The following is a 21,131-nucleotide window of genomic DNA, read 5'->3' as shown; positions in this document are numbered from 1 at the left end:
GCTTCAAAATAAAGTTACAGCGAAATCGCGCCCGTGGCCTCTCTCAGGCTTCTCTCTGATACGCGTATCAAATAGTAAATAACTAGTAAATAAGTCTCATTGGCCGCGTTCAGCAGACACAACTGTTGAGTTCGTCTTATCAACACTCTGCGTTGATTGGTTGGTTCTAAAAGTAAAGTCCAATCACGTTCGACTGCTACTCAGCGGCTTGGTCTGCTGAACGCGCCCATTATTGGCTGATCCAAAGAAATCGGTGTATAGTGACTTTAGTCCGATCGCGACGACGACGACGCCGACGGGCGGCGATAGAGATACGAGTCATACACGAGCCGCACGAGCGTGTGGAGCGTTCCTAACGGCGATTCTCGAAAACACTATCATTCGATAGCCTCGATAGCGGCGGCCTGGATGACCGTGTTGTCTGGTTGTCCAGCGCGCTGCGCTCTCAGCGCTGACGGCTGACGAGGGACTTTAAGCAATATGGCGAAGTGTGTCACGGGTGGCTCGGAGTAGACGGTAGACGCAGTCAGACGCAGTGTCGTTCGAAAGATGACAGGTTCGCGGGTCGGGTTGAGAATAATGTAGCGGAGAATAATGTGCGACGCGTGCGAGAGTAGACGTAATCAGGTGCAGGCGTAATCGCGCGCCGGACGGTTTTTCGCGGATCGCGGGTGACAGTGATACGCGAGTGCGCGCGTACCGGTGTGTGCAAAAGTCATGGCTACGGATAAAATAAAGGTTGCCGTACGGGTCCGGCCGTTTAATCGCAGAGGTACGTATCTCTTGACGTCCCTCCTGCGCCTCTGCCTCTGCTTCCAACGGAGCTTTGCCCCGCCTCGCCTCGCCTCGCGCCACGCGATTTTATTTCGGGGATCGAACATGGCCAAAGACCCTCCACGAAAAAAATGCAATTGACCCTCGGTTCTATATCGCAGGGCCCGAATGGCCCGATAGCTCAACGGAGCTCAATGGACAGGTCTTTTGACAGGCGCACAGGGTTTCCGCTCCGCTCGATCCGCGTTGCCACTCTCTCTTTCTCTTTCTTTCTCTCTCTCTTTCTCGCGCGCGCGCGCGTTATCGTTTTATCGAGTCTCGGCCGATTACGATGACGCGCGCTCCAGCGGGGTATCGTGTTGCGAGTTGCGAGTTGCGAGTTGCGAGGCAGGCTCAAGGACCATCGTCGCCGAGTCGCAAAATGTTGAAATGATGCTCGATGGTCACGAGATTCGCGGGCTCTTCGCGCCAGCCATAACACCTATACACTTGTCGCTAAACGCTGAACGCTGAACGCATCTGACTGACTCTTCCATTTCGCCTTAGAATTAGTGACTAACAAGGCGAAATGGAAGTCGGACATCGGGCATCGGGCAATCCGGGACGAAAATCGTTCTGCACCACTGTGTTGGTGTGTTGCGTAGAAAATATATATATTAGACAAGTTAGTCGAGTTCGAAACTCCGAAGGTCCGAAGGTCCGAACGGCAGTTGCAAGTTTCTCGAGATTCGCCAATTATCTTATCCTCCCGACGTGCGACACGATTATTTCGAGCGGGTGAAAAATGCCTTTCGTTGGTAGATGACAGTTTAGATTTAGAATAAAGGCGAAAGACCCTGCAGTCTCTGCAGTGCCGCCGACCAAGACACTCAAGACGGAGCGAGGCGTCAAGTGCGTGACAAAGCGCGAGAGAGCTTTGTCGCGCGCAACCGAGTAAAGAGTAAAACGTCACGCTCGAGTGACATTAGTCCGATGACCTTGGAATATCGATCGGGGTCGGGGAAACGCGTAATCCCTGGGATGTCTTTGGGATCGAGGATCGGACAACGAGACAAGACCATTTTCCAATTGTTGTTAAACTATCTCGCGCTTCCGCGTGTGCGACAACATCGCGGATGTTCGATTCATTGTCAGATTTGCTCTTTGAATTTTTACACGCGTTCATCGTTGATCGGCTCTTGATGATATTCATGTGTCACACGTTACTTCATTAATCATTATTATCCATCCGGAATAATGACGCTGGCGTCATCCTGTCACCTGCCTCTCTGCCTGCGCGCGCCCGTCGAGTTTTTAGCGCTGACTTTAATTAACGAAGCGAACGTGACGAGGAGCGAAAACGGAGTAACGCGATTCTCTACGATAAGGTTGCGTAATTTTCCCTCTCTTTTCCGCGCGTGTTAATCACCAAACTTTCGCGCTCGTAAGATTTAATTCACACGACGCCGACGCGGTGTCGGCGCGGCGCGGCGGTGTAGCCAGCGGGTGTATGCTTCTCGTTATTTCTCGCCAGACTCGTGTCGTTATCTGCCCAATATCTCTCCTCTTGTCATCGAGCTCTATCGCGAGCCACCAATTCAAAAATTTCCAATCTTTCCAATCAAAGCCTCTCCCCTCTTTCCTCTTTCCTCTTTCCTACGGTTATTTGTAAATTACGATAACTCGATAAGGTTGTAGGTTGCGTAAATAGCAACCTCTTACCTTACCGCTACCTACTTTTCGTCCAACTACTTTTAAGTACGTTGAATTGAAAAAATAACGTCCAAGTCGAAAGCTGTCCCTGTCGGGATGACGCGCGTAAAAAATATTTAGAGTATATATACGTAGTATTTCTAGAAAGTGTCGGGCATGCGGTAATGTGGCGATGCGGTGCACTTCGATCGCAAATCGTCTTCTCGACGCGACGCGACGCCGCGACGTCTTGATTTGCATCGCAATTACGACGAATAATAATTTGTCAACAACAAGTTAACGTGTCATAGATTTTCGCCAATTCACGCGGATGATAAGTCTTGAGAATAGCTTCGTAAAGCATAAAGCACAATATTAGCATTATTAACGCTGAGGTATCCCCAATAAAGTATTATAATGATGCATGTTAATTAATATCTAGCCAATAATCAAACTTGCACCCGCCTTGGATTGGCATTGCACTCTCTCTATCATCTCGTACTCTTGACTTTCTTGAATCGACGCGACACGACGCGTTCGATGTACTTGTTACAGCATGTAACAAGCGCTACGTGACGCTACGTCGCGGCGCGGCGCGGCGTACAAAGAAGCTCGTGCCATTTGCTTTCTACCTACTTTTATGAGTCATCATCCCCTTTCTTAACCGATCGACGATCGTAGTTACCGTCGCGGTCATTTCCCTGCCTTCTACTCCTATACCGCCTACCGCCTACCGTCGCGGCTTTAACGATTTCATATTCAATCGTCGAGGTAGCGCAAAGGTTGCGCGCGAACGTAATTAATCTGATTGATCTGATTCTTGGCCTTGGCTTGGTCCTGTTAATCCTTCGACTGCTTCGACAGATCGTTCTTCGATATATCGTCAAAAATGGATTGGTCTCGCGAGTCGCGAAAGATAAATGGTGCAGCACATTGGACGTCAAGTGGCGAGCACAAGAACAAGAACGTCATTGGAGAGAAAGTGCACACTTGCACAGAGAGAAACGGTCTCTAGAGTAAACTGACCCGATTAGACTATTTTGATGAGAGAAACAAGAGATCACTGCGCTTTCGTTATTTCTATATTTCAGCTTCATACAGCTTCATAGCTTGTAAATTTGAAAATATACTGTCTTTTTGAAATTTTTTTATTACGATACTCCTCACGTAACTCATTTTCCTTCTATTGTCGAACAATCGGCCGAACAAGATATGTTCATCATTGTAAATGACTGTTATAATATAATAGATAAACCCAGACGGCACACACATAGAGTTCGTGATTGAGATGAGCAAATGAGAAAGCTCGTGGTAAAAAAATTAACTTTTACGTCTGTGCGCGAAAGTGAAAGGTCATTTATCGTCACATAATTTTTTCATTTCAATTTCGCGATTTTTCCATTCTTTGCATTTTGCATTTTGGCGATATCTATCGGCTGCATATTCAACGAACAACTGTCGATGTCGACTTGGCGAATTCTCGAGACTGAAGGTTTAAGATGTACAAATACGTGTTTCTAATATTTTCTTTTCACACATTTCCTCGTGTCTTTTTTCACGTGTCGAGTTAAGGGGATCCTGCAGCCGTATGATTTACCGACATTATCGTTTTTCGATGGATTTTTATTATCCTTTTTTATCTCATTTTATTATCAAAACTTAGTAAACTGTTGAGCGATCGTTTCATTGCGATGGGTATCGTTACGTATGCGTTACGACACGTTCTACAGTTATGAGACTTATGAGTTGATTAAAAGTTGCGCAAATCCCAGCTGTGTGGTCGCGTTTAATAAAATCTTGATTAATTTGATCGAATTTTTTAATAATTTTTTAACAATGTGTTAAGCTGTGGATACTAATTTTGGAAATTCATCAAGTATCGAGAGTGCTGGCTTTATTTTTAATAGTTTTAGTCATAAAAGCACCAAAAATACCTTCGGACAAACTGAGACGCCACATGAGTGCACTCTATCCCGGGAATTCTTTTGTAACATTCATTGGTAGATTTTGAAAGATTTACAATTCTACGTGACACACTCTTCTATAGAAAGAGTTATGACGATAAATATATTTTTAAAATTTTTTTTATGTTTTTTAAAACGCTCGAAAGAAGTCGTCTTTATATAAGTGAGAACGAAGGTGAGGTGCTGTGATCGATTCTAAATAGTTTTAATTATTTTAAACAAGTTCTCGTGCAGTTCTGAATATATATTTTACCAATGATTAACACTTTGAGTCAGCCATGTCAGCCATGTCTGGATATGACGCGTAAATTTCCGCAAAGACCCCGTCATCACTCATCCATTTGTGAGTGAATTGGGGATCTTATCTACCCGATTAAGAATAATTTTACTAAATATTTAAGACATGATTATATATAAAGAAATAATATAAATTTTATTGAGACATTAAACGAAGCAATAAAATATATATTAAGATAATATATGAGATATTTATCCGGTTTAATTAGCTTGGCACTCCAAGTGTTAAAAGAAAGAAGAAATATGTAAAGAGTAAAAAAAAAGGGGAAAAACGAAGATCAAAATCCACTTTTTATCGAAATTGATCTGATCGTGCTATCTTGTGATATATTTTCAAAGAATTATTCAAATTTGAATAATTCTTATCTGTTTTAATCAAGAATAGTTACAATTCGTTGGAAATATAAGGCCGAAAGATGTGCCGTGCTGAGGAAATTTTCAATAACTTCCTAAGATATCTGATGTCTTAAAACTTAAAAAATTGTGTTTTTCTCGAAATCGTTTTATATTCCGGATGGACATTGATCGTTTTTCCCTTGTACCCTTCATATTTAAACCGTGTTGATTTGATCCAAGGTACAATCTGGGTACAGAAAGAGATAACGCAAGCAAGTTATTTTTCAGTTAACAGCGACCTAAACCGTTTATCCCGATTGATATATATTTTTTTTCTCTCGTTACAGAGCTGGAACTCTGTACGCAATGTGTCGTCGAGATGACGGGGCAGCAAACCATCTTGCATCATCCCACCACGATGGACAAGATCGATCGGTGAGCAATTTTCGATCTTTCCGCTTACTTGCTCTGATGACGTTTTCAGACTCACCGTAGTCTGTCACAGGACATAGGGCATAGGGCATTCTCTCACCATCTGTCCCGACAAAATGCAGCGCAAAATTGTCTACGCAGACTTTGATTTCTGCATGACATTTTATCTCTGATGCATAGCGCCGCGGACGTGTCGAAGCGATATGTATATATCCGATTGAACGAGCAGCGTAGCGTATATAAGTAATGATATTTTGTAAAGAAAGTACATATTTGACGGAAAAAGATTCGCTTCAAAAGTGCTAACGCCGCGCACCAATTGATAACATCTAACATCGAAAGCGTGTTCGCGCCAGATAATTAAAGCACACGTTCTTATCATGTTTCGTAGATAATACTGTCGTCTCCTGGGCGCTGCGCTGCGCGGCGCGGCGATTGGATACGATATTACAGTTTGAATGGCATCGCGTAAATTAAATCCAAATCGCTGTGTCTTTCGTCGGTTCTTTCATTCGTTTACCAGATATTTTTGTGCAACTATTTCACGTCCTTGGTAATATTTTCACGATACGTAAAAATCGTAAAACTCGAATCTCAATGTACGCATTCAGGTAAAAAGTGTATACGACATATATTTAATGATATAATAATACAATAATACGCTGTTCATGATGCATATTCGATATGCAGGGGATTAATCTGCGGCCTGATGCGCGTCACGGTCACGTCGGTCGGTCAGTCTGTTTAGTATGATATTATCTTAGAGTAGAAATGTACTCCGAGAGAGATCCTCATGCGTAGGATATGGCTGAACGATCGAAATTCGCAAAAATCTATTTTCGCGTTGTTTCGTGTTGGCACAGTCGCGACGTTTTTACGAGTATGTTACACGATCGATGAAATGTCACGCTATTTTTATGACGCGATGACTCGCGATGGCGATAGCGATAGTGATAGCGATATCGTCTTATATATAGGGAAAACTCGCGGCTTTTATTCTCTATATACGCGGATTTTTATTTCTTCTCTGCTTCAGGTGCAGATGTAACGGCGTTACATGCGCGAATTACGCACGTGCAGTTGAATCGATGAAAGGTCGCGGCGTACATCTGATGATAGGTATACGCCTATGTCGCCTATACACGGACGATCCTATTGATCCTAATTGCGCGCGTATATCGATAAGATTCTATTCTATTCCTCCACATGTGTATATATATATATATATGTACATATGTATCAATCGTGTCAATTTTGCACGTAGATTGAAATGTGGAAGCGTAGAAATGAGACATCAATGAGGAATGAAAATTTTATTGGTTTAGGTACGCGACATGGTTTATGCGATAGGGAAAGAAAGAGAGGGAGAGGGGAAAGGTGGGTGGGGGAGAGAACATACGTGTGTGTGTGTGAACATACATGACTTTGTTGAAAAAAATCTTTCAATACTTTTGATTTTCTATGGAGAGTACATTTGGCAAATTATTTATTTAATTGCAATAGATTCACTTGTGTTCAACGGTTTTTTTACGAGTTATGAGTGTCCTCGGTTTATATGGAAATTATCGAGTTGCTATCACGCATATCAAGAATGCACGCAATGAAGTACCGTCTAGTTAACTATATAGGTTTTATTGAAACGATTCGTCGTGAGTGACTAATTTTGTATAATTATAATTCCAGTATAATTATCGACATGAAAGAAAGTGTACGCGCGCGAAATGTATACCAGCGATAAGGGCATCGTATCGTATATCGTAATATTCGTAATTATACGTTATAATGTATTGTTATTTCTGAAATAAATATCTCGCGATAAGGGGATACATCGTGTTATCCGTACAAATTCTTAAATACAGGATAAACTTTCACAATCAAATGTATTTCATCTCCTGTGTATCCGTTGCATCCTACAATGCCGAAAGAACGGTGTTGGTTTTTACGCGATGAGATTATCTTCTCCCTCGTTTCTCACATCAACGTACGAACGTACGATTCCCGTGGAACCGAACACGCCCCTGATTTCCCTATTCCTTACAATTTATATTTCAACTACCTACCTTTAGTTATCACAATGTGAATATTATAAAATTATAAAATCATCGATAACTGCAGATATTTATTTTTTTCAGCCATCTTACATAAATAATCCCATCCTGTTAATTATTAACTTTTTATCTATTTAGATATCTTATATTTAGGAGGGTGTGTCATTTGGTTGGTTGAATCATTAGTGAATCTGAATCGTCATTTTCTGAACGATAAAAAGAAAATGATAAAAAGTATTTATTATCTACATTCTACGTCAAAAATTACGAGATTCAATTCAATATCTTTCTCAATTCAATACCCTTTCTTTTTTATGCCCTTTTTCGTCACACGTGATACGCGATTGTACGTTAGGATGTGCGCGATAATGGCCGTATCATACCAAACCAATAACGTCGCTTTTATTGCTCCGCGAGACTCTCGGAAGCCGTAAAGTATCCTCGAGAATCGCCGAAACCGCTGTGAAACGCGTCTGCGATTCGTTTGTCACACAGCTGCATGTCCCTGCGATAAACACGCGTGGATGCCGTGGATTCGTGCCAACGAATCGGTTTTCGATGCTTTACATCCGTCTTGATTCTTCTCACTTGAGCTATCTTGCATGCTCTTGCATTTGCATGCTCTCGCTCATAATGATCGTTAACCTCTTTGTTTTTTAGGAATTCTCTCTATCTATTCGTTGCTATCTGTGTTTCTACATACACCTTCTTTCTTTCATTGCAAGTGTTCGTCAAGTCAAATGAAATGAATTAAATTAATTTCGAGTTTGATCCAAGTATCAAAAGCAGATTCACAAGTTTATAGAAAGTTTACACGGAAGGAAATTTCAAAAGAAAAGAGCGCACTGTTTTGCTCGCACAAGTGCTCATTACTTTCCGAGTATCGGCTATACCAAATCATTTCAATCGGTCGACAATCAGACGTGAAATGACTCATTAACATATCGAGAGAGATACGAGGCACGAGACGCGATCGATCCTCGGCTCTCCATCTCGAGAGCCGAGGACAGGCTGGTGCCATACATTCGAGAGAAGACTATATAGCGAGTTTTGCCTCGCGCACTTAACACGCGTGTCAAGTATTGCGAGAAATGGATATATATATATATATATCTTGAAGAGTAAAGCAAGCTTTACTCGGTACGGCAGTTGGAAAAGTAATAGTATATTATCCGACATGCTTATGCAGCTTCTCTATCGCACTTTCTTCTTTTTCCTTTCCCATATTCCTATATAGGATCATCTTCTTGATTTCGTCCATACTTGGGTTCTCATTCGTCTCCATTCCTTTTCCTCCTTTTCCTTGATCCCACAATTAAATTCTCTATATTAATGATACATCTACTATCACCGATACAAGAGTATCAAGTGCGGAATGACGAGGTCATCGTAGATTCGTGACGTCCCACTTGTATAAATGGGTTATTTGAGTGACATTAAAGATTTCTTCGCCAACGTCAATGTGCATGAACAATGGGATCACTATCGCACGAAGGTCTTCGCCTCGTCTTTCGTCCTTGCGTATCTATCCATTTGGAACGTATTAAGCACCTGCTTTTATATGCGGATAGGATTATAGCCTGGTAAGAACGCTCCAACTATAATGTTATTTCGAAGCTGTATTAGACTCTATGCTCTAATATTGTAGGAATATCAACCATACAAAATAGCGCGGAAAATTATACAAATTATTGCTGTAGTTGTAGTGTAATAAATCGATTAATCTATAACATGCCGATTCAATTATTTATGACATTCATACATTCACACATACATGCAGACAATGAGACAATTAATGTTCAGGATCCGTTATCTTTTTTTTTCTTTTTCTGTTGATTTTTTTGACGATATCTCACACTTTGTTTTCCTAATAGAGCTTTTTAAAAATACAGATGTGTAAATGGTACCTCTTAATCAGCATGAGTAACATTGAAACGAGAAACAAGTATATAATAGCAATTCGTTATCGATATATTGATTATGAATTAAAAGTAAACTTTGGACCGCAGGATCAGCAATATTAATGACATCTCTCGTTATTAATATGTCGTAATATATGATATTCTATACTCGGTACAGTTTCCATTTTTGTTTTTTTTTTTATATTTTTATATTTTAACGTAATTATTCTCAAAATAATTCGCGTTTACAGCACCTCAATAGACAATACCGCACAATTAGCAATTAACCCGCATATATCGCAATCACGTGTGATATCCTCAGTTTTTTCACTACAGTTATTCGAAAACGACGCGATGATCACGATCACTTTGTTACGCGCTCTTCTTCCGTTGTCTTTTCTCTATTTTCTCTCGAAGAAATCAACTTGTATATCGACGATCGACGCACGCCCTGCATCTCATGCGTGACCAGCTTGCGTTACGCTAAACGCTAAACGCTAACGATATAAGAGTAATAATAGACAATAGACGGTTCGGATGAAACGGCACGTTGTACGCGTGTATGCCGAATAATTATGAGTTTCGCGCATACTTGACGCTTGATTTTGCTCGGTTCTCAAATTCCATTGCCAGATATCCGCGAGCGTGTCCATCAGTCCATCACATATATGTCTTATAGGCGAGTCGCGCAGCGCAACGCATCGTTGCGTTGCGGCAAATAATGGCAAAAATATTCAAGTGACATCAGGATAAAGCCAGGCTTTTTATCGTTGACTTGTACATACATTCGAGCTTCGAGCCCTCGTGCCCTTACGTGCAGAAGACGCTTTTATCGCGCTTATAAATGTCAATGCAATTTTCTGAAAATTTAAATCTAATGGAATTAAGGCTTGATTTCCAGTGGCCGTAAAGACTCGTCGCGCTGCGCGATGAGACACGCGGTGGGAATATAGGTCAGGAAATCTGTATACGCGTTACCTTGGTTGTTGCGCAACGGGTTGTCGTCCACACGCAGGTGTGTTCGCGGATGCGCGCTAATTATCGCGACGCGAGCAGAAAATGGAAAATTGTCGTGCGAGCTTTTCGTCGGATTGGATCGGTCACGCTCGATATACTTTCATACATTAGTGAACGCGACAAAGCAAAAAGAGAATACGTCCTCGTCCAGTTTTACAAGGCTTTGCTAGTTCGATTACGATTACGATTACGGCTTTTGTCGATAGCCGGTAGTCGGTACCGTACATCGTATATCGACATAATTGAAATCGATTTACTTCGACGCGACGTAGGCATTCCCTACGAAACAAAATGATTACGAATACGAATCGCACATTGGAAACGTCCGTATAGGTAACGTACATGAATCAATTGGATAAAAGCCATTGTCCGGTAGAAATCGATGCAACATATACCTAGAACCTAGGACGTCCTAGGATATTGTTGCAACTTTAATTGTATCGGACTGCGTTGCGATACTGCTTGGTCTGAGTTGCAAATGCAGTTTCGAGAATGCCAAGCGTTTGGGCGAATTCTACCGCGCGGCGCGCGGTTAGACCGAGTTATTTTCGTTTCTCTCTGGTTCGTAAAGTCGAGAAAGTCTTTCAGCTTGGAAAACGGCCGAATTCTTGACGCTGAATGCGTCCCCATCCCGGCCGACTAATTGTACGGCTTGGGCACCGAGGAAATTCGCGGTGGGTAATGATGAGCGGTTGAATTCGCTAACAAAGGACGGCACGAGTCTTTTTCTTTCATAAAGAGGATACAAGCCCCATCGAGATCTTCCTTCGCGCATCTTTCATCATTTTTATTCTCTCTTTTCGCGCCCAGTTTTTTTTTGTTATTTTTTTTTTATTTCATGGCTACGTTACTCGCGCGAAAAGAGATGCCGATTACGAGAAGCGAACGTTAATGACACGTCGATATACGTAATACGGAAATACAAATAAAAAGATGATGAACGCCGTGAGATTGAAACGAGAAAGAGATCAAGCGTCGGCGTTGTAACCGTGTTCAAAATTAAAAGTGTATCTTGCGAGATATAACGCAAATATCTTACCTTTCGACAATCGATCGTAGGCAATCCTTTAGACAACTTTTATTCATGTCGACTATATAATAAAAAAGATCTTTGTATTGAGAGATAGGGTTGAATTTCTTAGATTTTTAGAATCACCTGCGTATGCGCAGTAGAAAAGACTTTCGAGATTTCTACAGATCGAGCGTTCGATATAGAACATAGTTTAATTAATTCCGAACGTGAAATCGGTGTGTGCGTGTGCGTGAGAACATCTTCGATAATACAGGAATAACGTTTTCTGATCTTTAATTCGGTATACAATAGTAAATCATAAAACTCGTCGTTTCCGAACGCGGCCTAAAGATAGAGTAGATAATAACGATACGAAATTATTTCGAGCACACGTTCAACGATTTCACGAGTGCAAGATTTATCGTTCACCTATAATGGTTTTCACGTATCTTAGTTTGATAAGAACTAACTAAGGGTAACGATCGATCGCGTGCGACGCAATCAAATATATGGAACATTGGAGGCATTATTTTCACATTGTTTCACTGACAATGGCGCAATGGCGCGTTTGCCCTTGGTTTTGCATTGTTCGGGAACGTGTGATAACCCGAGTATTATGCCATGCGGATATACCCTCGCCCTACTATACTTTACCCGCGGTACTCGAGCGCTGCGTATATACACGCAGAAAATTTTTCTCGTAAATACAAGTATACACGAACAAAGTAAATACCATACTAATCTTGCACGGCTAGGATATACTCATAATATGCAAAAGATTTCAAGAAAGTATAGGAAAATTTAGAGAGCAAAAAATAAAACTATACGCAGAAGTAAATATTTCCATCAAGTATGGGACTTTCGAGAGCGCGTTTTAACTACGTTAATTTAAAGACGAATGATTCAATTATATTTTGTCCGATTGTGTCTTATCCCGAATATCGCTGATGAACAAAAAACGAGACGTCTGTTGCAGTCATGTCAAAAAACATAAGTTGAATAAGTTGCCGTTATAGGCTGTGGCGGTCAGCTGTCCGCCACGTGCGAACTTAAGAACGCTATAGGGACCCTGCCGAGCTGCCCTAGATATAAAGGTCGATGTTGAATCTTAATCACGCGAGAATGTACCGGCGATGCGCCGCGTAGCGGGCGCGAGCCGAATCCTCTCGCCGCGCGAGCCCACGTTGCCGCTCGCGCCGCGCGCCTTCCGTCGTCCACGATCGCGGTTACTATCGCATTTCTATAAAGAACATAAACTATTGCCAGATACGCAACGAATATTTCTATACAGTTCACAATAGGTACCATTCTAGATTATATTTTTCCTATACTGTCTTAAAAAACAACGCTCAATCCAAGACATGTGAAGTTGGCAATTCAAGCTACAACGTCGAATATACACATACTAGTATGGGACTTTTTTTTACTGTTCTCATATTTCCTTGTTAGTATGGCAAATTTATTTACCTTTAGGTTACAAGATGTATCTGATCAAACTATTACATTTCTATTGTCATATATTAATTTCCGGTTGAATACGCGTATATCTTACCGGAACCTAGCAAATCTAGTAAATTTTATTATGAGTATTCTACATTATTCGAGAAAAATTTTCTGCGTGTAGAAGAGACGGAATATCGTCATCTATCGATCGTCGTTGAGTGAAAATGGAGCTAAATACGATCGATGAAAGTCAAAGTCTTTGACTTGACTACTACGGCTCGCGTGCGCGCACGTTGCGCGCCAAGGTACTCGTGACTCTGATTGTATTGCCTTTTGACATTTTTTCCAAGGCACGTAACTGGCTGCGATCTGCGATTCCGCACGCTTTCCGCGGCGTTTTATTGTTAGTACCGGCAGGACGTATCGCGTCTCTCGGTACACCAAGTAGAAGGTATAAAACGTTTCCCTGTACTTAACACTCTGCCCACGGCTACGGGCAAAACCGACAGTCGAATAAGATGCGAGGATCCAATCGACTTCGAGGATCAAAATGATCGCTATATCTCTTCGTTTTCGTTATATGTAAGAACGGATAACGAGTCTCACGCGACGAGTAGGCGCGTGCAGCAATGAATTAGATTGGATTTGTTAGTAACGTGTTGTTAATACAACGAGCGGTCAACTTTGCTGCCAGTCGCAGTCTCACAGTCTCGCAGTTGCAACAGTTCCAACGCTACGATCTCTCGATGCATATTTATTAGAGAATAAACAATATACCTAATATTACGAAGTGTATAATATATAATGTGACCGGTCGTGTATTTTTGCAAATATTTAGATTCTAGATTCTAGATGTATATATTTCTGTCACTTTTCGATAACTTATCACTTACACATATCACAAGATCGACAAGAAATGCTGTTACGTTTTCTTTCCTTTTTTGAGATTTCGCTATTAGTCAACTCAAATCGAAATGTAGCCGAGAATCGGACACCGGGACAGTAATGTACTGCTAGCGTCTATGATGAGATTTTTCGAGACGAGAGAACTGTTGAGATTGATAAACAGTAACGTATTCCACGTGACGTATTCTTGACATACAGACGCGTACGATTTCGACTTGTAACCTATTGTGATTCATGGCATTCTTATCGATTTTACGTACATACATACAATTACATATAAGATCATTATTTTCTATCGATGTTGTAGGAACAAGCCGAAGACTTTCGCTTTCGATCACTGTTTTTATTCCCTGGATCCTGGAGTGGACAATTTTGCGAGTCAAGATATCGTTTTCGACGCCCTGGGTCGTGATATATTGGACAATGCGTTTCAGGGTTACAACGCCTGCATATTCGCCTACGGACAAACCGGTATGACATCAACTGCAACAGTTACACACTTTGTAACTGTTGATTAATTTCGTTTAGCTATTGTCCGTACGGACAATACAAATCAGATCTTTAAATCCGCGTGGAGAGACGCCTGAGACGTTAACGTGTGTTAGAAAGGATGCGATAGTTAATGAGCGGAACATCAACGGATGTGTAACGTGGCAAATAACGCGATTAATCGGTTCGCTCGTCACCGCGAAGCGACTGTACGCTTGATTTTCTGCGGGGCGAGACATTGACCCACACACCCACACACGCACACGAAGCAGAACAAGACACCACGGACAACAATAAACTCTCCGCGCCTATATATGATACATATCTACATATGATACGTACGATACAAGCGTACACGAGACGAAGAGGACGAAACGGTGCAAAGAGATGACAGATCGCGCATTTTTTTTTAATTCACCTTTGCGCTTCTCACGAGCACCGTTGTGAGAGATATCTAATCGATCGGATCTAATCCGTTGTTTCTTTCAATTTTTATTTTTCGCGCGTTTATATGATGGATCAATTTACTTACATCAAACCACATAAAATGCTTGGTCAAACTTCGGAAGAACGTCTCACTAAACACATTTGTTTTTCACGATAGAACGTAAACGCGTATATGCGCATTGCAAATATCATGCGTGTTTATAGAATATTAGCAAAAAGAAAAATGCGAGAAAAGGGAGAAAGTATATAGAAAGTTCTATATGTACTATCTATGAGTTTTTGACGCGACGCGGACACCCACACGCCCGCGCACAATTCTTCAAATATCATCCGGATATAGTTTAAAGATTCATTTTTTAACGGATAAACATTGTGAATACTTAAATTTAAAATCACTTAAAGTGCCATACAGGATTTAACGTCGTTTTTCGCATGCGTGGCTTCCCCTTACAGGCTCCGGAAAGTCTTACACGATGATGGGCAGTGGCGACTACAAAGGGATAATACCACGGTTGTGCGACAATCTCTTTGACATGATAGCGAAGCAACAAAGTTCCGAGCTCACGTACAAGGTCGAGGTCTCGTATATGGAGATCTATAATGAAAAAGTGCACGATCTCCTGGATCCGAAACCAAACAAGCAATCACTCAAAGTCCGAGAGCACAATGTCTTGGGGCCCTACGTGGACGGGCTGAGCCAACTGGCGGTTACTTCTTTTCAGGTGACCGCGCCTCTCCTTTCTCTTGCTATCAACAATTTCCATATCTGTGCAGAAATGCGAGATCCGAACGATCCATATTTATTGACGAAACGTTCAACTCTAGGAGATCGACAACCTCATGGCGGAGGGCAACAAATCGCGAACAGTCGCGGCGACAAATATGAATTCCGAGAGCTCCCGTTCGCATGCCGTATTCTCGGTGATTCTCACGCAGACTCTAACGGATTCGAAGAGCGGAGTCAGCGGGGAAAAGGTCTCGCGGATGAGTTTGGTGGATTTAGCTGGGAGCGAAAGGGCTGTGAAAACCGGAGCAGTGGGTGATAGACTTAAAGAAGGAAGCAATATTAACAAGTAAATATCTTTTAAGACTCGTAGAAATTGTCCTACGTTAGCTTAAATCTGAGAAACGCGTAATAAGCGTTGATTTATAGGTCTTTAACGACGTTGGGTCTAGTCATTTCAAAGTTGGCGGATCAAAATTCCGGCAGCAACAAGAAGAAGGACAATTTTGTCCCCTACAGAGATTCTGTTCTCACGTGGCTCTTGAAGGTACATTAGCTTTCACGTTTCACGACAGGGCGCTTTAAGTTATCCTCTCGTGTCGATTATCGGTCAAATATCCTTCGGTCGAAACTTTTAGGATAATCTTGGTGGCAATAGCAAAACTGTCATGGTAGCCACAATATCACCGGCTGCCGACAATTACGAGGAAACACTGTCGACTCTCCGGTATGCTGACAGAGCAAAGAGGATAGTCAATCATGCTGTAGTTAACGAGGATCCGAATGCTAGAATTATTCGCGAACTCAGACAAGAGGTTGAAACCTTGAAGGAAATGTTGTTACATGCCACAGTAAGAGAACCTTTCTCATTGCGTTACCTATCTAGTACGAGCCTATAGCTATTCGTGTTAAAGTGATCGCGCGAAAACGCTACGATGATTGATTTCGATTATGCTCAGGGATCGATTGTCGGTCAACAACGCACAGACATCACGGAAAAACTATCGGAATCGGAACGATTAATGAAGGAAATGTCACAGACGTGGGAAGAGAAGCTAGTGAAAACCGAGAGACTGCAACACGAGAGGCAGCAGGCTCTGGAAAAAATGGGAATAAGCGTACAAGCGTCTGGTATTCAAGTAGAGAAGAGCAAATACTATCTGGTCAATTTGAACGATGATCCAAGCTTGAACGAATTATTGGTTTATTACCTCAAGGTACGCCCTATATACATAGGCCGTGTCTCTCCGGAGGTACAAGGCCATATGTCTCATTCGCATCACCTGTCTCTGTGTCGCATATCTCTGTGTTTCAGGAAAGGACCCTTGTAGGCGGCCGTTCAGCCAAGAGGGAACAGGATATTCAATTGCACGGCTTGGGTATTCTGCCGGAACACTGCGTTATCACGATAGAAGAATCAGGCCTGTACATGATACCATTAAATGGTGCTCGATGTTTTGTCAATGGTACGCAAGTTGTAACCAAGACTCTACTACAGCATGGTGATAGAATCGTTTGGGGAAATCATCATTTCTTCAGAGTCAACTGTCCAAGAAGTGCTACAGGTACGACTTGATTTGATTATATTGATTTCAAAATAAAACCTATTAATTTCGCAAAGTAATTGAGAGTAATTGAGAGTAACATACATCTCTGTATCGTCTGTATCGCCTATGTCGTTGCGCTGTCTGCAGCAATCAACAGCGAGCCGCAAACTCCCGCACAAAACATTGACTACAACTTTGCAAGAGAAGAGCTCATGCTTAACGAACTTTCGAACGATCCGATTCAGAGAGCTATAGCGAGACTGGAGAAACAGCACGAAGAGGATAAGCAGGTATACGTCTTGCATCGCTTTAATTTTTACATTTTTGTAATTAAATAATACTTTGGTAATCACTAATTACGCACATGTTTCAAAGGTTGCGCTCGAGAAGCAGAGGCAGGAGTATGAACGACAATTTCAACAATTACGCAATATACTATCTCCCTCTACGCCGTATTCACCTTACGTACCTTACGATCCTCTGAGAGGTAGCCAAAGTGGAAAGCTCCCGGCTTGCACACCAACGACGCAAATGCGAGTTGAAAAATGGGCTCAGGAACGAGACGAGATGTTCAAGCGCAGTTTAGGTCAATTGAAGACGGATATCCTAAAGGCTAATTCATTGGTACAAGAAGCTAATGTCCTAGCTGAGGAGATGGGCAAACAGACGAAATTTAGCGTCACCTTGCAAATTCCTCCGAATAATCTAAGTCCGAACAGGAAGGTAAAATAATGAAGGATTGTGTACTGTTTCAACATCGTGCCTTTGTCATGTTTTATGTAGAATTTTTAAGTTTGTCGATTTACAAAAATCTACCTGATTTGTAATAATTGTTTAATGTTTAATTAGTCATTTATTATACGTATAAGTTTCTCGCCTTTTTATTCATTTACTTATATCCGCATTTTTATAATTAATATTTGGTACATTATATTTGCCCTAAATTTTCTTTCTCTTTTATGTTTTACTTTTTATTTTTTGTTAATTTATGTTTTTTTTTATTTCTTCACACTCTTCGTTATGTAGAGTGTATTCTTTCAGCGAGGCGCGTTTGTCAGTGAGCCCGCAATTTTAGTGAAGAGGACAAATATGGGAAGTCAAGTTTGGACCATGGAAAAGCTAGAAAATAAATTAGTCGATATGCGAGACATGTACGAGGAAAGAAAAGATCCTCACAATTGTCAACGATTACCTGCGATTAGGGTATATATTTTATATCTTTCAAACATTTCCTTTTAACAGCGAAATTACTTTCTTACAAAATTATTTTGTTACAGGACGAAATACCAGGAAAAACACTAGATCCGTTTTACGAATCCCAAGAGAATCACAATCTTATCGGAGTTGCAAATATTTTCTTAGAAGTGTTATTGCACGATGTACGGTTAGATTATCACACTCCGATTATTAGTCAGCAAGGAGAAGTCGCTGGCCGATTGCAGGTCGAAATAAGTCGCATATCCGGGCAATTTCCTCAAGATCGGATTTGCGAGGCTGCTTCGGAGTCTTCCGCGGACTCGACGTCCTCCGAAACGGAGGATTATTCCGGAGGATCTAGCCACATTACCTGTCGTGTAACGATAAAGCAAGCTACCGGATTACCACTCTCGTTAAGTCATTTTGTGTTTTGTCAATACATGTTTTGGAATCACCCAGAACCGATAGTAGTTCCGCCTATGGTGAACGCGGAGCTATCCAACGCGAATTGCATCATTGGACAGAGGGATTCCTTGGCATTTAAGTTTGATGATACAAGAGATTTTACCATACCCATTACGGAAGAGTTTATGGAACATGTCGCCGGTAGGAATTTATTGCGCTTTTATCCGTGCGTTTTTTTTTTTTTTTTAACGCGAGTAGTGATACGGTGTCTCTTGTGTTATTATATTATTCATATTTGCTTATTGTGTTTTCTCACTTACTAGAAGGGGCATTGAGTATAGAAGTATGGGGCCATCGCAGCGCAGGTTTCTCACGTAGTAAACCTGGATGGGAAGTGGAACAGCAACAATTGGCAAAAGCTAGATCGCTCGCTGATCGGTGGTCCGAATTAACGCGAAAAATTGAATTATGGGTGGAGATACAAGAGCTCAATGAGCAGGGAGAATATTCGCCTGTTGAAGCTGTAGTGAAGCAAGACACGTGCACAGGTGAGAATGATTGCAATACACTTGTTTCTCGAAAAAACATCACGCGTTTAATCTACTTTTAATTAGTCCATACGCCAGGTCGACTGAGCATTTTTATTAAAAACAAAAAAAAACATTAACTTAAGTCATCACCTCGATAAAAATGCTCAATCGACCTGGCATATGGACTAAAATGATCGGCACCTTTTCTTTCTTTTTTCTTTCTTTTTTTTAGGTGGCATTTATCAACTTCGGCAAGGCCAACAACGTCGCATACAAGTTCGAGTAAAACCAGTACAAAATTCCGGAACCTTACCGATCATCTGTCAATCGATATTAAATATAGCCGTTGGGAGTGTATCAGTACGAAACCGATTGCAAATTCCATTAGATAGTTATCAAGATGAGGACTTGAGTATATTGAGAGACAAGTGGAGTGATGCTCTAATGAGAAGACGACAATACCTTGATCAACAAATTCAGAAACTCATCAATAAACAAGGTAATGTAACGAAATTGTCTCAACGACGAAAGATCTATTAATGTTCTATTTAACAATTGTTGTCACTTTGTCTTTTCTGTACCCTCTTACATCCGTTTGCTCATCTTTATAGACAAAACGGAACAAGACATGGAGCGAGAACAAAGTCTCGTGGATCAGTGGGTCAGTCTCACGGAGGAACGGAACGCCGTTCTGGTTCCCGCGGCGGGTTCAGGTATTCCCGGTGCTCCTGCCGACTGGACTCCTCCTGCAGGGATGGAGCCACATATTCCCGTATTATTTCTTGATCTCAATGGTACTGTAAAAAAATTTTTTTTTAGTATGTTATCAATGTGCGTTTTATTTGATTTATTAATGCGTTTACTTTGACTAAATATTATACAGCCGATGATCTCTCAACGCATCAGTCGGGAGAAGAAGTATCGGTGACAGGATTGAACTCGATCCTACCTAAGGAACATGGAAACAAATTCTATAATCTGCCCATTATTCGACATCTAGAAAAAGACGTATGTGCCATTGCCGCTTGGGATTCTAGTATACACGACAACGTACATCTCAATAGAGTGACCGATGGTAATTATTCTTTACATTTTACCCAGTAGCAAATCTATTTGTAACGTGCGCCGTCCTTGTTTTTAGCGAATGAAAGAGTCTTTCTGATCTTGAAGACTACCGTTCGCTTGTCGCATCCAGCACCAATGGATCTTGTGCTGCGTAAAAGATTAGCTTTAAACATATACAAGAGGCAGAGCATTACAGATAGAATTTTCAAGAGAATCGTTCGAACTGACTGCTTGACGCAAACCGGCGTCACTTACGAGGTAGTATCGAACATACCAAAGGCAAGCGAAGAGCTGGAAGATCGCGAGAGCTTGGCGCAAATTGCTGCCAGCGGGGAAGATAATAGTTTATGCGACGGAGAAACTTATATAGGTAAATTATTAATTAAAATTCGCGATTGTCGCGCAAAAGTGCATCATATCGTATTAATCTTTCGTATTATCCCCATAGAAAAATATACTCGCGGGGTATCCGCTGTCGAAAGTATATTAACATTGGATCGATTACGACAAAGCGTCGCTATAAAAGAATTGTTACAAGCACGAGGACAACCACTGATGCGTAAGACTTGCAGTGTTCCGAACTTTTCTCAGGTACTATTATCCCCTCGACATTTTGGTCAGAGAACCTACTTTTCAATTAATTTTATATATAACTTGTTTTTCTCTACGAATTTTGTATCGTATTAATATTATTGCGTCTGTGAAAGTCTTCTTTTTCTACATTACCGGAATATCAAGTAATTCCTTTATCGAAACTTTATTCGAAGTCTTGTTTCAATTTGACAAAGTTTTTTTTCCTTCTCCATTGTTACGCATATAATTTTTAATATATCTTTTATTCGATTAAATGTATCTGAGATTTTTCAAATAGAAAGAGTTCCTTGGATAGATTCGACTATTTTATATGCAAACTCGTCGTATATTGA

General features: G+C 41.3%; 1 protein-coding gene across 5 annotated transcripts in view; it reads left to right on the top strand.

The window, feature by feature from the left end:
- Positions 1 to 388: 388 nt before the first annotated feature.
- LOC112452089 (kinesin-like protein KIF13B) overlaps positions 389 to 21,131 on the top strand; it is a 31,989-nt gene continuing 11,246 nt past the window's right edge. For 2 of the 5 annotated variants that reach the window (XM_025012140.1, XM_025012137.1), the window contains exons 1-19: positions 389 to 772; positions 5,390 to 5,477; positions 14,109 to 14,272; positions 15,191 to 15,459; positions 15,563 to 15,810; positions 15,891 to 16,008; positions 16,100 to 16,312; positions 16,421 to 16,678; positions 16,777 to 17,026; positions 17,156 to 17,298; positions 17,384 to 17,731; positions 18,035 to 18,211; positions 18,286 to 18,811; positions 18,934 to 19,158; positions 19,373 to 19,639; positions 19,752 to 19,934; positions 20,024 to 20,215; positions 20,282 to 20,575; positions 20,654 to 20,796. In XM_025012140.1, the coding sequence (XP_024867908.1) occupies positions 718 to 772; positions 5,390 to 5,477; positions 14,109 to 14,272; positions 15,191 to 15,459; positions 15,563 to 15,810; positions 15,891 to 16,008; positions 16,100 to 16,312; positions 16,421 to 16,678; positions 16,777 to 17,026; positions 17,156 to 17,298; positions 17,384 to 17,731; positions 18,035 to 18,211; positions 18,286 to 18,811; positions 18,934 to 19,158; positions 19,373 to 19,639; positions 19,752 to 19,934; positions 20,024 to 20,215; positions 20,282 to 20,575; positions 20,654 to 20,796 (4,161 nt within the window). In that variant the 5' untranslated portion in view covers positions 389 to 717. The remainder of the gene's footprint in view (positions 773 to 5,389; positions 5,478 to 14,108; positions 14,273 to 15,190; positions 15,460 to 15,562; positions 15,811 to 15,890; positions 16,009 to 16,099; positions 16,313 to 16,420; positions 16,679 to 16,776; positions 17,027 to 17,155; positions 17,299 to 17,383; positions 17,732 to 18,034; positions 18,212 to 18,285; positions 18,812 to 18,933; positions 19,159 to 19,372; positions 19,640 to 19,751; positions 19,935 to 20,023; positions 20,216 to 20,281; positions 20,576 to 20,653; positions 20,797 to 21,131) is intronic. The other 3 variants (XM_025012139.1, XM_025012142.1, XM_025012141.1) reach the window with 3 other exon arrangements.

The sequence above is a fragment of the Temnothorax curvispinosus genome, unplaced genomic scaffold (genome assembly GCF_003070985.1).
Source record: "Temnothorax curvispinosus isolate PA1 unplaced genomic scaffold, ASM307098v1 QBEX01002937.1, whole genome shotgun sequence".
Lineage (NCBI taxonomy): Eukaryota > Metazoa > Arthropoda > Insecta > Hymenoptera > Formicidae > Temnothorax > Temnothorax curvispinosus.
This window is presented reverse-complemented; position numbering and strand designations above follow the sequence as displayed.